The sequence below is a fragment of the Mercenaria mercenaria genome, chromosome 17 (assembly GCF_021730395.1).
Source record: "Mercenaria mercenaria strain notata chromosome 17, MADL_Memer_1, whole genome shotgun sequence".
Lineage (NCBI taxonomy): Eukaryota > Metazoa > Mollusca > Bivalvia > Venerida > Veneridae > Mercenaria > Mercenaria mercenaria.
Genome location: NC_069377.1, coordinates 32,881,475 through 32,899,115, shown reverse-complemented (window position 1 = coordinate 32,899,115; position 17,641 = coordinate 32,881,475). Strand labels below are relative to the sequence as shown.

The following is a 17,641-nucleotide window of genomic DNA, read 5'->3' as shown; positions in this document are numbered from 1 at the left end:
TAAGGGACTACCCCACTGGTCTTTGCCGATTATGCCACCCTTCGGCCATTAGAGCATTCTTTCAGGGAATGCCGAAATCGCATACCGGGAGAAATCGTAAAAGAACGGGAACTGCTGAGTGTCATTATGGGTCCACTACCTTAATGCGCGCATTTGTTTCATGACTTGGCGTGTTTCTTCACAGACATAAATCCTCATTGTCATTTCTGAGCAGAAACTGGTTCTCTATACTTCTAATGGTGGCCTCCTTGACCCTTGACTAGTAGTCCCAAATGCAATTCAAAACTTTGTCTCAATGCAAGCTACCTACATAGCAAGTTTCATTGCGATCGAGCACTTTAATTTAACTAAAGTAATTGATTGGATTTTCTGTTTTACTAATGGTGGCTTTCAGCTTGTTCCAAGTGACCCATGTGCTGTCCCAAGTCCCTGTCCTTACAAGCTACTTTGTTGCCATTATGTCACTCCTGACTTAATGTCTCAGTGACCTTGACATTGATCCATTATGCAGTCGCATGCTCCCTCTCCATGCAAGTTACCTACATACAAAGTTTCGTTGCAATAATTCATTCCTGACTTTCGTTACTAAGCAGAAACAGTTGGGGATTTTTCCTGTTTTTAGTAATAGTGAGCTACTGACCCAATATGCAATCACGATCTCCATGCAGGCCATCTAAAAACCAAGTTTCATCACATTTGTTCACTTTCAACTCAAGTTACTAGGCAGAAACTTTTTCTTTTCGTTTTTTTAATAATTAGTACAAAATATGGCATCTCGAGTGTTAAAAAGTTTTTTTCTCTATTATCTGACACAGTGGCCTAGTTTTTCTTTTACCTCAGATACTATTATTTGACCTAGTGGCCTAGCGTTCTTAACCGAGGACAACCCCGTTTCAAACTTAACCTAGATTTCATATAAACAATCTGACAAGTTTTATGAGTATCAGTTAGCAACTAGCCTCTAAATGTTAACAGGTTTTTATAATGACTTTAGTGACCTCGCTTTTGACCTCAGACTAACAATTTCCAATCTAGACCAAGATTTGATAGAGGCAAGTGTTCTTACAAGCTTTTATGTTCTCTAGAGTGTTAACAAAGCTATTCAATTGTTTGATTTTGTGACCTAATTTTTCACCTAAGATGACCCATTTCTGAATTTGCCTGAAATGTTATAGGGTTGATCAGTCTGAACAAATTTTATTAAAATTTGGCTAAAACTGTTACCTCTGTAGTGTTCACAGTATTTGATAGAGGCAAGTGTTCTTACCAAGCTTTTATGGTCTCTTAAGAGTGTTAACAAAGCTATTCAATTGTTTGATTTTGTGACCTAGTGTCTCATGCAAGGTTTAATAAATTTATATTATTATAATAAGTACTTTTTGAGCTAGGCACTTCACAAGGTGAAAAATGTGCATTTTGACTATTTCAGGGGCCATAACTCTGAAAATAGGACCCAGACGGAAAATAGGAGGTGCGCAAGTTCATATCATGATAAAGACTCATGCAAGGTTTAATAAATTTGTATCAAATACTTTTTGAGCTAGGCGCATCGTGAACTTCAGACGGATGCACGGATGGACAAGACCAAATCTATATGCCACCACTCGTGTGTGTGTGTGTGGTGGGGGGGGGGGGGGCTGTAGGTGTATTAGTGTCATATATGATATTTGCTACTACTACCTGGTTTTTTTTGCTTTGATATGAGCTCAACAAAACATCATGTTTCTTAATTTTATTTTTGTTTCATGCCATAAATATAAATACAATATGGACGGAATTAATAACTACATTAATATTATATAATATAATCATAAAATATAAATATCACCCTTTATACACAGTTTTACATGTCAAATACCTCTTCCTTCAGTTCAATCTATTGTCTGACGGCTTTTACAACATTTTAATAGTACTCCAGTTATGCAACAGCAGTCAGTTAATTAACATAACAAGAGTTACAGGTATCAGAACTGACGAGTTTTCAGCAAGTAATTGACAATTTCTACAAAGAACTCAGAGACAGATGACAAGTAATTTTAACTACAATGTCTTCTTTCAAATCTTCAAGGATATGCCACGCAAGAGATCAAACTTGCTCAACACCTTAATCAATATAACAAATGACACAAATACTATCTTAGTTTCGTTACATATCTAGAACATCCTGCACACTTTTAAAACAGCCTAAATATTCTATTAAGTAGTATGTGGTCGAAATAAGTTAACTTGAACCCAACAGGACCATCCAAAATAAGAGTTATTGGCAGTTTGAGCCATGGAACAATACACATCATACAGGGATTTTGCTGGACATGATGATGAGTTTGACTTAAGGGTAGTGTTCAAATTATCCGAGTCCGAGTGAAGTTCGACTGTAAGTATTAAATATATATAACTAGCTACCTAAAAAAAAAATCTTGTTTATCAAACTATTTACCATACTTTGTCATTCACTTTTCTTGTATTAAAGAAATATAATCACATTTCTCCCCAATCCATTTGCAAGTTGATAACAGCTTAATATACAGGACCTGTGTTACTGTCCCAACATGCAATTAAAATCTGCAAGCAGAACCGAAGACAACATCAAATATTCATACTTGTAATTAAACTCAAACATTTACAAAATCAGAAAAAAATGTGGTGGTTAGTTACAGAAGAATAAAATTAAAGTCTGCTAGAAAACTTCCATCTGCTTGGCTAAAAACTGTTCCATATATTTGGTTGAAAAACTGTTTCATCTGCAGAGGAACTCTGGGCAATGCAGGAACCAACTAAAACTAGAACTGTCACAGGAGCGACGAATAATACCCCTACAATACGGCCTTGTCACAGAAGTACCAGTATGACAAATTTTAAGTTGGAAAGGGGCCATAACTACGTCCAAAATCTTGGTTGTTTGTCGCCAGAGTCAAACTTTACCTGTATTTTATGATGTTACACCTGTGTATCAAAAATTATTTAAATCTGTCAAGCCTTTCATGAGTTATTGTCCGGAAACCATGAGTTTGGCAAATTTTAAGTTGGAAAGGGGCCAAAACTATGTCAAAAAATTGGTGGTTTGTCGCCAAAGTCGAACTTGACCTGTATTTTATGATGTTACACCTGTGTACAAAAAATTATATAAATCTGTCATGCCTTTCACGAGTTATTGTCCGGAAACCATGAGTCTGGCAAATTTTAAGTTGGAAATAGGCCATAACTACGTCAAAAAATTGGTGGTTTGTAGCCAAAGTCGAACTTGACCTGTATTTTATGATGTTACACCTGTGTACAAAAAATTATATATAAATCTGTCATGCCTTTCACGAGTTATTGTCCGGAAACCATGAGTCTGGCAAATTTTAAGTTGGAAATAGGCCATAACTACGTCAAAAAATTGGTGGTTTGTAGCCAAGTCGAACTTGACCTGTATTTTATGATGTTACACCTGTGTACCAAACACTATTTAAATATATCAAGCCTTTCATGAGTTATTTTCCAGAAACCATGAAAACCAACAGACAGACTGACAAGCTCATCCAAACTTCGTTTGTGGGGGTATAACTAGATTCAATTTACTTGGATATGACTATACTAACACAGACTAAACAGTAAAATGTAAACTAGCTATTTTAAAATTCTATTGTTTGTTTGATTAAGATTTACGCAGTTTTTAACAATACCTGACCTTTGTGCATAAATTTTGTGCCTGTACTGATTTGTTCTTTATCTACTTCATTATTTGTTCTTGAAACAAATACCTGACAACTTCTCCACATGACTGAGGTATGCTGTAAACAATTTAGGAATGTTCTCCTTCTAACAAAAAAGTTTATATTTGAGTGAGCAGTATTTTAAATGGTGATTATTAACACAGATCCAGAAAGATAATTTTGTCTTAACATTCTAAAACACAGTAACACAAGTTGCTTGGAATGCTCAATAGTTCTAACTGAAATACAACAAGGCTTCAAATCTAAAAATACATCTGACATTAAGCATAAATTCTGTCCAGAAATTACCCCAGCTACATGTACGATCATAGGTACTGTAACAGCACATCTTCTAGTCTCTTTCTCATATACCAACTACAACGAAAAGATTTTGCTGATTTCGTCACAAAATCAACAACTCTTGTATTAAGCAATAGCTGCTTTTCCTGTCTCTACTTCAACACCTAGTAAATCTTCCTCATCCATATCTTGCAGGTTTTCCGTCAGTCTGTCTGTAAGCGGTGACAGAGAAATTACAAACCATCCCACAACGCTGAGCACATTACGTGTTGTGTTCAGATCCCGCCATAGCTTCAGGTCATCTGCTGTAGTCTGTTTAAAACAAAGAAGTTTGGTTCAATTAAAAAACAAAAAAAGAAGACACATGATCATAATAGTTATTTTTATACAAGACCAATTACATGTACATGTAGCAGACATGTGATACTGAAGATGTCAAATTTCTGAAAGAGAGGCATTTTACAAATATTTGTTGTTAACAATAAAAATTGTTTAGACAGACACTTGTAGGCAAATTATCTGAGTACATAGGCAGCGTTTTTTTTCACCAAAATATTCCTCGAAATTCGGCCCCATTCCCCCCTCAAAATAGTATGTTTTTTTCCCCTTTCCGACGCCTAAAATTCCCCTCCGAAAATAAAAAAAAATGCCAATCAATTAAATCATAATTCACTAGTTTATTTTATTTATTTTCATATAGAAAACAGTTCACCGCGGTATCTCGCGTTTTGTTTACATCGACACCGGTTGGAGTAACTTCCCTTGATAAATCAGTATCATCGAAGCGCTTTATTATTCTGCACAACAACGCTGTTGAATGTTAGTCTGTAAATGATTTGCATTCTATTTGTTTGGCCGAGTAGTGTTGAGTTTTCCATCTTCTAGTCAGTCAGGGTTTGATTTTATGCTTTGGGAAGGGACTAGTCCAACGCATACATTTTTTTTACAGTTTGTTTTTATTGTGACAGGTCAAATGTAACAGTGACTGCAAATGTCAGAATTTGACAGAAACCTAAAAAAAAACAGCCACTCACCGACTTGCTTAGGAAGGGACCTAATGTCTGTTGTAAATTTTGGTAGTCTAATGGATGTCTTAACCTCCACATTTGAAAAAATTATTTGGTTATCTGGTAATGATATGCTACATTGTGTTATATGTCCTGTCACATGCTCTTATGGGCTCAATAAACTTGAAACTATAGTTTATTTCATCACAAATGAAAATTCCCCTTTTCTTAGTTTTACGTCGTATTTTTCCCCCTCCAAAGGGCACCGACCCCCTTCCCCCAAAACTGAAAAAAATCACTGATAGGACCCACACAACACCTAGATTGAAAGTAAGTTTATGCCAGGACCTATCATAGTTTTTTACAACAATCTACCTCAACATCCCATCTTTATGTCATTCTTCAATATATTAATGTAGTCTATATGGCAATTTGACATGTCAGATGGTATGAACATACCAACATCCGGATATATAACTTATAGTATGCTTTCTAAATTATAACAAGAGGACCATGATGGTCCTGAATCGCTCACCTCTTCCCACATGACCCAGTTTTGAGTATGACGTCGTTTTTCTATTATTTGACATAGTGACCTAGTTTTTGAGCTCATGTGACCCAGTTTTGAACTTGACCTAGATATTATCAAGATAAAAATTCTGACCAATTTTCATGAAGATCCATTGAAAAATATGGTCTCTAGAGAGGTCACAAGGCTTTTTCTATTATTTGACCTAGTTTTTTAAGGTACGTGAAACTGTTTTGAACTTACCTAGATATCATCAAGGTAAACATTCTCACTAATTTTCATGAAGATCTCATGAAAAATATGGCCTCAAGAGAGGTCACAAGGTTTTTCTATTTTTATACCTACCGGCCTAGTTTTTGACTGCACGTGACCCAGTTTCGAAACTGACCTAGATATCATCAAGGTGAACATTCAGATCAATTTTCATGAAGATCCATTGAAAAATATGGCCTCTAGAGAGGTCAAAAGATTTTAATAATTTTAGACCTACTGACCTAGTTTTTGACCGCAGTTGACCCAGTTTCAAACTTGACCTAGATATCATCAAGATGAACATTCAGACCAACTTTCATACAGATCCCATGAAAAGTATGGCCTCTAGAGAGGTCACAAGGTTTTTTTATTATTTGACCTACTGACCTAGTTTTTTAAGGCACATGACCCAGTTTCGAACTTGAACTAGATATCATCAAGGTGAACATTCTGACCAATTTTTATGGAGATCCATTCACAAGTATGGCCTCTAGAGAGGTCACAAGGTTTTTCTATTTTTAGACCTACTGACCTAGTTTTTGACTGAACGTGAAACAGTTTCGAACTTGACTTAGATATCATCAAGATGAACATTCAGACCAACTTTCATACAGATCCCATGAAAAATATGGCCTTTAGAGAGGTCACAAGGTTTTTCTATTATTTGACCTACTGACCTAGTTTTTGAAGGCTAGTGACCCAGTTTCGAACTTGACATAGATATCATCAAGGTGAACATTCTGACCAATTTTTATGGAGATCCATTCACAAGTATGGCCTCTAGAGAGGTCATAAGGTTTTTCTATTTTTAGACCTACTGACCTAGTTTTTGACCGCACATGACCCTGTTTCGAACTTGACCTAGATATCATCGAGATGAACATTCAGACCAATATTCATACAGATCCCATGAAAAATATGGCCTTTAGAGAGGTCACAAGGTTTTTCTATTATTTGACCTACTGACCTAGTTTTTGAGGGCACGTGACCCAGTTTCGAACTTGATCTAGATATCATCAAGATGAACATTCTGACCAATTTTCATACAGATCCCATGAAAAATATGGCCTCTAGAGAGGTCACAAGGTTTTTCTATTATTTGACCTACTGACCTAGTTTTTGACGGCACGTTACCCAATTTTGAACTTGACCTACATATCATCAAGATGAACATTCTGACTAATTTTCATGAAGATCTCATTAAATATATGGCCTCTAGAGAGGTCACAAGGTTTTTCTATTTTTAGACCTACTGACCTAGTTTTTGATTGCACGTGACCCAATTTCGAACCTGACCTAGATATCATCAAGATGAACATTCAGACCAACTTTCATACAGATCCAATGAAAAATATGGCCTTTAGAGAGGTCACAAGGTTTTTCTATTATTTGACCTACTGACCTAGTTTTTGAAGGCACGTGACTCCGTTTCGAACTTGACCTAGATATCATCAAGATGAACGTTCTGACCAATTTTCATGAAGATCTTTTGAAATATATGGCCTCTAGAGAGGTCACAAGGTTTTTCTATTTTTAGACCTACTGACCTAGTTTTTGATGGCACGTGACCCAGTTTCGAACTTGACCTAGATATCATCAAGATGAACATTCTGACCAATTTTCATGAAGATCTTGTGAAATATATGGCCTCTAGAGAGGTCACAAGGTTTTTCTATTTTTAGACCTACTGACCTAGTTTTTGATGGCACGTGACCCAGTTTCGAACTTGACCTAGATATCATCAAGATGAACATTCTGACCAACTTTCATTAAGATCCCATGAAAAATGTGACCTGTAGAGTGGTCACAAGCAAAAGTTTACGGACGCACGGACGACGGACACCGCGCGATCACAAAAGCTCACCTTGTCACTTTGTGACAGGTGAGCTAAAAACAAATCCTCAACCTCTCCATTTTTTTAAGACTATAATAATCCAAAGTGGATCCAGTGGGTGGAAAGTGAAGAACACGGCACACACCCTTTCTAAATCTGAGTCACGCATACCTTTTGTGTGACCTTCAAGTCAAGTTGGAAAAATTGCCTCACTTTGCTTGTATACTAGTAACATATTTACAAATGTACTATGGCAGGGGCCTATACAAAGGAAACATTTCTTATATAATTTGAAAATTAACAAAATAAAAAGTCTACACTGGGACATCAGAGGTAAATTATTCATGCAAGCCTTCCAAGGACACGATTTGAATCTTATCTCCTTTTAAGTATGTGCCATACGCCTGGACCTCTTTGGCAAGCTTTCCCCCTGTTACTAAACATCCCGCAATAGTCCCAGTATATATAATAATAAAACTACTTACTTGTGTGTTATTCCAGAGTTCTGGTTGCAGCTCATACAAGTGGATCTTGTCTTCTAGCGCACCATTTGACAGGCTGATGATAAGGGCAGCAAAATATAACACAACTGAGGCCATCCCATTCTGTAATGTTAGTGCCTTCAGGAGGAAGCCCCTTCCAGGGTTAGCTACATCTGATCTGTGTCAGAAAAATGCTTTTTATTATTTAAGCATAAATTAAATAGTTTATGGACATGTGTTATAAAACATAATTATTTACATCCAAGTTAGACATCACTAAAACTGATGCACAAGTGATAAAAATTCTTTATATATGATTCAGGCACATCTAAATAGTTAAAGGTAATGGGTTTGTGTTATACAAAAACCCTCTATTTATTCGACTTTTGCATTAAAGTTTATGGATAGATCCGCTCCACTTACCTATCTAAAGCTGACAGGGAACATAAAACCAGCAGGATGTAGAATATACACTGAACAGGTAAGGCAAGCTTTCTGTAGTGCAAGATAAAATCCATGTCTCCAAAATCCAACAACATGTACGCAATAACAATATGCCAGGCTGATAAACCGGCTAGTAGTCCATGACAAAATAAACAGAATGTACGAATCACTTTATGTGTATTTATAGCAAATTCTATTGTAGTGTTTTTAGGTTCCTCGGGAACAACAGCCTTCTCTTTCAACTCTTCAGCTTGTCTCTTGGCAAACCTGCTCTTGTACTCTCCCTTGAAACCACCTGCAAAAGTAATCAAACTTTGGTAAAAAAAACAAAAAAACACCCTTTTTGTGCACAGAAATTGTACTGTAGTTACAAGTATATTCAAGAATTATTCAACATGTGCAAAAGGAAACTCAGACCTAACAGCCTGGTGTGTCATATCCATGCTTAAAGATATCCAATGGCCATCTTTTACTAAAAAATTTTAACTTTCAATATTTACTTCAGAAGTATAAAATCCTTATCAAATGTATTTAACTTTACTAAATATATAAATTCAGTTTGCATAATTATAGAACTACATTTATGATTAAATGTCATGCAGAAAAAGTTAATTGTTAAAAATGCAGCCATTTTTTTAAGTAGTAGTACACATTTATACTGTGTTTAGATAATCTAACTATACAGCGTGTACTATTTTAAACCTAATGCATAGTACTGCTAATACACATAATTTTATGTTTAACCCTTAGCATGCTAGATAAATTGTCGTCTGCTGGAAATGTCGTCTGCTACAATTGTAAAGTTCATTCAATTTGCTCCAAAATTGGAAGAAATATTGTCAGGGTAGCAAACAGCTTGGAACCTGATCAGACGCCGATTTAATCGGCGTCTGATCTGGTTCCAAGCTGTTTGCAAAGGCTGTTAAATTCGCCTGCAGCAGGCTAAGGGTTAAATAAACTATATGAAGTAATTGTTCATGTTTTTAGATATGAAATTTGGATCAAATATACCTTTATTAGAAAACTTGGTGTCAAGTTCCCAACACCATGATGACTATATTCATACGCAGTACACAGGGCTTTGTTTTCTGCTATAACTTTCCATTTAAAGAAGGCACCCTTTCATGCCCTCTTTCTCTAGGAAAACATATTTCAAATTATGCTATTTTCCCACAAAAGTGACTTTACATCACGAGTTATAGTATTCCCAAATTGCACAAGTACTGAGCAATTTCTCAACAAAATCACAGACCAAATCCCCTTCCCCTCTTAGTAAAAAAAAACACCCTGTAATACTGATACTTCTATCTTGTGTACATTGTATTATGTAACAATATTGAAAATGCAGTTGTTCAAACTAAACCTACCATCTGTTTCAATATAGAATTTTTCTGTAGGTTGTGAGCGTAGCACTGCGGATGCTGTGGAATACGGTTGTTTTGAATATCCTTCCTCTTCCTCTTCTTCGTCAACCTTTGCATCATGAGCAATAATATCATCTTGTATATCAGTGAGATCTGCAGCAAGTGTACTATCAAATATACTGTCATCCTCTGTTTTTTCTGTGGTCTTTTTAATCTTCTTTTTCACTTTCTTCTTTCTTGGTGTGCCTTCCTTTGGTGATTTAATCAGACTGGCTTTACTCCCACTGACATCCTAAAAGAAAACCATGTATTTAAATAAATGGACAATTACAAAATTTTATTTTGAATTTTATACTTATTAACTGAAAACTCATTTGCCTTTTGGCTCTGTATCGACCATATTCAATTTTGCCCCATCACGTGTGGCACTAAGGAACATACATAAAATTCACAACTATGTTGTGATACGTACGCCAAATAAACGATAAACGTATCACAATAAACTGTCAGCGGACTACGTGCACTAAAACTAAACAAATTAAAGTCTTTATTCTCTGAAAAACTACTAAAATTCAAACTACGTTCAAACTAAATGTTATCTGATCCGGAAACAGAAGCTCACTGATCCACGCATGCGCAGTTCACATCTCATTTAATACCGTAGTTATTCTATTAAATGAAAAAGAACTGAAGGCTGATTATGAAGCAAGTTCTACAACTTAATATTAATCACTCTCCACACCTCATTCCTGATGGAATCCATTGCCATGATGGTATTAGAGAAGGGAAGCCAGTTGTACTTAACTGCAACATTTACTTATTTTTAAAAGTTGGCCAAAGACCTACATACCACAATATCAAAATTGCTGGAAAAGCCCAAATATAAACATGGAGTAATGGCTATGAATAATATAGGATTTTATTCAACAAGGTTTTCCTTGTTGGGAGAAAAGTATCGTGCATTTAGATGCAATGTTTTTCAAAATGATCTTTAAATTAGTTTTGACTTTGAATATAAGACCTAAGTTTTTGCAGTGCGAATACTGGTACCCAGTTTTAGCTGAGTATTGAGGTAGTGCGCCCGTAATGACCATCAGCAATTTCCGTGTGATTACATATCATAGTATGCTATTTCAGCATCCTTCAACTATAAGAGAAAGTTGCTCAAGTTTTCTTATCAGTGTTTTTTTTATGTTTTTGGGGAATAGTGGCGGGGCCCGATTACCGGACGGCTAGACACTTCCTAAAAAGAAAGACATTCTAATTTTCAAAAATAGTTTTTCTAAAAATCTAAGCACATTGAGCATAAATAATGAGAGAAAAATGTAAAGCACTTTTCATGTTAAGTGTCGAAACAGGACATTCACGGTAATATGTATATCCAGGTTATAGGAGAGATCGCTGTGACGTCACACATTAATATCTGTTTATCTAGCAACCACAGCTGATTTTTCAAAGTAGCTTAACCAGTGTTATAATAACATATTCATATTCTGCTTAAATAATCAAACAAAGAGCTTTTTTAATTTTTGAAATATCTTAAAAAAAAAGTTATGAAGATTTGAAATTTCTTAAATTGTCATTTTTTCGGGAATTTTTCCTCTATATAAATAATAAGGAACCGATTCGCAGTCGCAGACCATTAAAACACTAATGTTTACATTAATGTTTGGTCTTTCACTCATTTTAAAAGATACATGTAATTAGCTGAAATTTTGCATACTTAAAAGTTATGGTATTTTTCCTGTACATTTCTGGTGTCTGTTTTGGCATAGGTGTATAGTTGCCTTGATATTTCACTTACAATGAGACATGGTTAGGATTTTTTTCTTTACTTTATCTGGTGGTGGGCAAAACAAATGTTTTTACATTGTTTGTGTATGGGATCGGAATTTTTAATAACTTTTTCGCTCATATATTTTTATATTCAAATATCTTTTTTAAATGAATAACTGTTTTAAATGACATAATTATGATTTTATTTTTAATAGCGGCGTAGTGATGTTCAAAACTTTTAAAAAAACACTGTAACTTAAGCGTTCATAATTAATCCATTTTATTTTGAAATAATAATTAAAAGCAATTAATAAATTGCTTGTTTTATAACCTTTCCATTGATAAAAAAATTATTGATATATCGTTGTCTAGCCTAAGTTTGTTGATTCCTCATCACATATGACGTCACACTCCAGCTTTTGTGTATGCGTGCACTTGCTTACAGAGAATCCGCAAGTAAACACAAACTTTTTTCCACCACCAAAAAAAGTCAAAATAAGAGGTTTTAACAGGTAAGAACACCAATAAAAGCCCAAGCATGCAGAAATACCTTGTATTTACTAATCCTAAATTGCTCCTAATTATTCATAATCCCCTTAAATACCATAGAATGACATTTTTATTTCCCAAATATCATCTCGTCTGCTTTGCTTACATTTTATCTTGACAGCCTTGTTCTGGTTTTGACAATATCTTGTGAGCACATAAACTCATAATGTCATCCACGAACTTGCACGAAAATGAAAGTAGGTTAACTAACAGACATGCATGTTTTGTTCTGCATATTTCTTGAAGGTTTAAGGTATTTTTCATGCTTTTTGTCTTTTAAAAGGATATAGATTAAATATCTAATTGTAAGTATACATTTAATGCTGTTTGCTAATTTTATTCAATTATGAAATGGTTGTTTCGATTTACAGCCAACTCGTCCCCTAGTCAACTCATCCCCGATTTGGTCATTTCGCCCCCCTCAGCGATTTCAATTTGGTCATTTTGTCCCCCTTTTTTTTTTAAACGTATTTTTGAAAACAAGAGCTGTCACTTATGGTGACAAATGCCCCTGCAGCGCCTTGACCTTTGACAAGGTGACCCCAAAGTCAATAGGGGTCATGTACTCAATAAGTACTATCAGCATGTGAAGTTTGAAGGTCCTGGGTGCAGTGGTTCGCGAGTAAAGTGCCTTCATGCAAAAAGTTAACGCTGTGACGAACGAAAAACTAACGAACGGACGGACAGTTGAAGACTAATATGCCTCCCATTGGTGGGAATGAAAATTCAAAATATGATAAATTAAGTCGTATTTTTTTCAAATACGTATATCTAATGCTAAAAATATGCATAAGTTTTTGTTTGTTTTTCGATTAAGAAATTTTTTGCTTCAAAAATGATCGGTTTAACAAAAAATATTTTCTGGATTTTTTTCTGTTTTTTTTGTAAGTCTGCTACAACATGATTGCTGTTTTAATGTTCGTATTTGATGCTGCTTATCTTCAAACTCTTGAATAAGATTAAACTTTTTTATAACAAATAATTTCCTCAATCCAATCAACAATTAACACATTTCATTCAGTCAATGAACAACTTCTCATGCAATTAAATACCGTTAAGTAAACACCTTCCAATCAGCCCAATCAACGGCTTTTAATAAGATTAATAAACTTTAACACCTTTCGTATATATAGGTGTAGGCTCATTCTACCTTTTTTAGAAACCCCTGTCCCCCGACTTTTGAAGTATTTTTTTATTTTAATGACAAAAATTTGGTTATCTTTAGTAATACATATGTGACAGATATCAGTTGTTTATTTTTTTATTGTATTAAAATTTTCTGATTAAGACTTTCTTTAATTATGACCAGGTATAAGGAAAACTCACGATGATTTTAAATACCAATTTTCAAAGTCAAAGATATCATAAAAAAAGCAAAAATGCCTCATTTATTTAGGGGGACAAACTGACCAAAAGGGGGACGATTTGACCAAAATGGGGACGAGTTGACCAAATTTTATAATGAGGGGGACGAAATGACCAATTTTGGGGGAAGAAATTACCAAATTGGGGACGAGTTGACTCGAGGACGAGTTGACTCGATACCATTGTTTCTTGTATCCACGAACTTTGACCAGACAAGGATAATTTGTGTTTTAAGAAAGTTTAGGCCATAAGAAAAACATCACTGTTTACAAAAAACAAGGACGTTCAGCGTCCACCCGCCCAATCAGTTCTAAAAATAGAAAATACAATGGATTTGTTTTACAAACACGATCTCTCCCAGTGCTCCAGCTAGGATTCAAAAAGGGCAGGGTGCTGGCACTGAAAAGGGCACTTCTGGGGTGGGGGTTGGTCTGGGACCGTGCTCCCCCGGGAAAAAAATATAACAAGTCCATGCATTCAGTGCATTTTAACATACTTTAGGCATGGAATTTGGCATAATTTAGGCATGGTATAAGGCATACTTTGTCTTTTAATAGGCTATGTTTGTCATCTCTAATACACCTATTTATTTACTAAAAATTCTGCTGTTTGTATTTTACTTGGCACTGATTATCAACTTGTAACATTTCTTTGTAATTGCATACTGTATAACAATATCTATGTGTTTAGGCCTATTTTACTTGTTACAATTTCAGTACACATCTTCTCCATGTACTTGATATTTATAAATTTATAGGTTGAACATATATACAGAAAATAAAGTTTAAACTTCCACTTAAATAAATGAAATCAGGCAAAGTTTTTAACTTACAACAGTCTAAAAGCAAGTTTAGCACTTGTAATAGAACGTATTCCGGGTATCCAAAATTTTATATCCGGGTATGGTTACACTTTTTTTCTAAAAAGTCGTCAAATGTCCAGTTTAAGCAATATTTTTGAAAAATTATTATGATGCAAAGACAGTTTAACAGCAATTTACAGTATCTGACATTAAAGTGTATCCTGTCTTTACATCTTAGTAAACTAATTTCAAAGAAATCATCATGAAAAATCGGCAATTTCACAAAGCAGACGACAACCTACTTTCGATTTCAAAAACTTGTAAAACGATAAAATCAAAATATTTTCCTACTTAAATTTGATTGTTATCGATTTTTATTAATTAGATTTAAATGTCTGTTGTCTGGACTTTAGTTTCAGTTGTGTATAAAGGGATATTTACGACTATATTACTGAAAACGAAAGTACACTTTGACAGGTGGCGCAAAAATGATAATGATTTCAGACAGGTTTGCAAACTGTTTTAACACTAAGGTTCAGTGATTTTAATGCTAGTGGAGCAGTCTAAAATATCATGGTCTGCCTCGGGCACGATTACAGCAGGTAATTGTTTGCTAATTATATCAATGCCCCCCAGCGTGTATGACTCGATAAAAAGGGAGCAATAAAGCAGTGTATTATAATCACTGCGGCAAAAAAGGGAAGTTTGGCTAAAAAAAAAAAATGAATGGTTGTAAAACGGGCAGGGTGCCTGGCGGGGCAACAAGGCGGACGAATTTCGGAACGGGCGATGCGCCCTGCTGTAAATAGCTAGCTGGAGCACTGTCTCCTATGGTATACAAGGTATATATATATGACAGCTAACTGCAAGGGAGACAACTCATTCTTATTTAAAACATGCAAGTAAACACAGCATATTATTAACCTCTCCTTGACTGGCTCCACTCCTGGCAGAAGACGGGTCTGCATCTACATCTTCTGTTTTCTTTGGTACTCTTTTCTTCTTTTTAGGGGCTGTAGACTCCGCGCCAGCTTCCGTGGTCGAGTCAGCACTTGCAGCTTTTTTTCGACGCGGAGTTGCCTTAGGTTTACCTTCAACCGTTTCTCCTGTACTTTCTTCTGCTGGCTTCTTTTTCTTGCGTACAACTTTCTTTTTAGGTTTATCGGTGTCCCCTATTCCAGCTGAAGGGGTAAGAGGCGGTAATTTTGCTTTTCCATTTGTGGTTGTTGTCGTATCTGCCATGGTTTCTATTTTTGTTGTAAACGATACAAACGACCTGATTGGTTCCCAGCTTCTTATAGGCGACCGTTTGAGATTAAGGTAACCAAATATGCAAATATATTACCGCTTACATCAACGACTATATTAGTAGGAAAGATTTATAACTACCAAAAAGAAGAATTTTATCGTTATTCTGAATAGGTAGAAGCTGAATTGAGTGTTACTGGGGCCATTCCATAAAAACAGATCGTTGTATTAGTAAGCAGTGCTTACTGTGCCAAATCAGTAATCACCATTTCCACTCGTTACATATCAGGGCTGGGGCAATGGGTAATGTAGTCCAAATAATAGGACGTTTTGGGACCGCGTGATAACTTTTGACTGTCGCTGTCCCGTCTTGTCCAAACTTATTCTGCATATTTCTGTTAGGAAATCCCCAATGAAATCCGTTGTGAACGTTTCCTGGTACATGTACAATGTATTTGTAATGATTACATCTCTGATAATGAATTTTTGTTGACATTAAAGCATAAAATTGCCTCGCTGACATTTTTGAAAGCACATTTTGTGTTTTGTTTCTGTTTAGTGTCATCGGCAATCCGCTGTGTTATGAAACTGGTGTCAGGGTAGATATCTAGCTCCTAGCACCTGTTCACATCATATTTCCCACTCTTATTTAAAATTACGAGTTATATTCAACCCATTTGAAGTTTCTACATGAATTAATTTATAGGAACAAATAAGTCTGACCAGTATTTTATGATTTTTTTTGTTGTTGTTTTTTGGATTTTTAATGTCTTCATTTTCCTAACAGTAAAATGCAGATACGGGTAAGGCTTGGAGGGATGACAACTATAAAATATCTGATCATAAAATAAGTCATCCCGATAAGCCAAATGAGTAAGGCTATGGGTAATGAATAATGGTAATGGGCATTATTATTTTTTCTGTAATGGAATGCAATGGGTAATGGAGCTTTTTTCCCATTACATGTAATGGCAATTCAATGCATTGTTTAAAATATGAGAATAATGGTCAATTAGTTTTCCATTACTTGCCATTACTTATCTATATATTGAGGAAATCGATGCTTTTATTGTCTTTAAAACAATAAAAGCACACTGGCCATAGCTTTCGCAGAAGCGATGGTTCCAACGCTGCGGTGGCGGAGGATTCATCACAGAAGCGGTGGATAAATATGGCCGGCTGACTACATTACGGTAAGTTTTCTAATGAGTTTTCCCATATATTATTTTACGTTTGACTGAAAACAACCAGTGAAACAGGAGCCCGCATGTGTACTCTTCCAGCCACAAACACTTGTGCAGTGCAGTTCTTTGTCATTAATGTAAACACTCCTGTACAGTTTGACGAGGGACTGTCGTTTTTGTAGAATTTCCATCAAAAATGGTAAAATCTTGTACAAAGCGACCACTGGGCACATTTGCATCACATCGTAAGTTTGACGCTGTCAAGCAACAACTATTTCTTCATAATCTGTGAATTTTCATTGCAGGCATATAAAATAATCGACAAAATTGATTACAACGCAGTGTGAGGTGTGTACAATTGCAACGCATTACGGTGTATATTGTTTCTTTAATATTTCGTAATGGACTTTTAACTTAACTAAACAGCACTTTTCCCGGGATTTTGATTGGGGTAGGTCTATGAAATCGCTTTGACATTAGACAGCAATAGAAATTGAATATTTACTATTGATTTGCACTTCCGTTCTGTTGAATACAGGAATGAGGTGTCGAGAGTGATTAATATAAGTTGTAGAAGTATATCATACTGTAAAATGATACTTTTAGATGAGTGAATGTCATTTTTTTAAGTATCAATTTTTAATTTGTGCACAAACTTGCTTTTTTCCTAAAACATGATGAAATTTGTAATATACTCCTAAATAATTGTTTTTTTATTATCCCCCGCCGAAGGCGGAGGGATATAGTTTTGGCGTTGTCCGTCCTTCCGTCCGTCTTTCCATCCGTTCACCACTATGGGGTTATGCAGCC

At 35.4% G+C, this 17,641-nt stretch overlaps 1 protein-coding gene across 1 annotated transcript; it reads right to left on the bottom strand.

The window, feature by feature from the left end:
- Window positions 1-1,717: 1,717 nt before the first annotated feature.
- LOC123536738 (transmembrane protein 237-like) lies at window positions 1,718-15,680 on the bottom strand. The gene is made up of 5 exons (XM_045320120.2): window positions 15,324-15,680; window positions 9,911-10,199; window positions 8,523-8,838; window positions 8,103-8,277; window positions 1,718-4,307 (listed from the first exon to the last, which is right to left on the bottom strand). The coding sequence occupies exons 1-5, from the start codon at window positions 15,639-15,641 to the stop codon at window positions 4,122-4,124; spliced, it is 1,284 nt and encodes a 427-aa protein (XP_045176055.1). The 5' UTR covers window positions 15,642-15,680; the 3' UTR covers window positions 1,718-4,121.
- Between the last annotated feature and the right edge of the window lie 1,961 nt (window positions 15,681-17,641).

Coding starts and splice junctions, on each gene's coding strand:
- LOC123536738 (XM_045320120.2), bottom strand. CDS start 15,641: ATGGCAGATACGACAACAACCACAAATGGAAAAGCAAAATTACCGCCT. Junction 10,200..15,323: donor GTGGAGCCAGTCAAGGAGAG/GTTAATAATATG, acceptor GTTTTCTTTTAG/GATGTCAGTGGGAGTAAAGC. Junction 8,278..8,522: donor TCCCTGTCAGCTTTAGATAG/GTAAGTGGAGCG, acceptor TTTCTGACACAG/ATCAGATGTAGCTAACCCTG.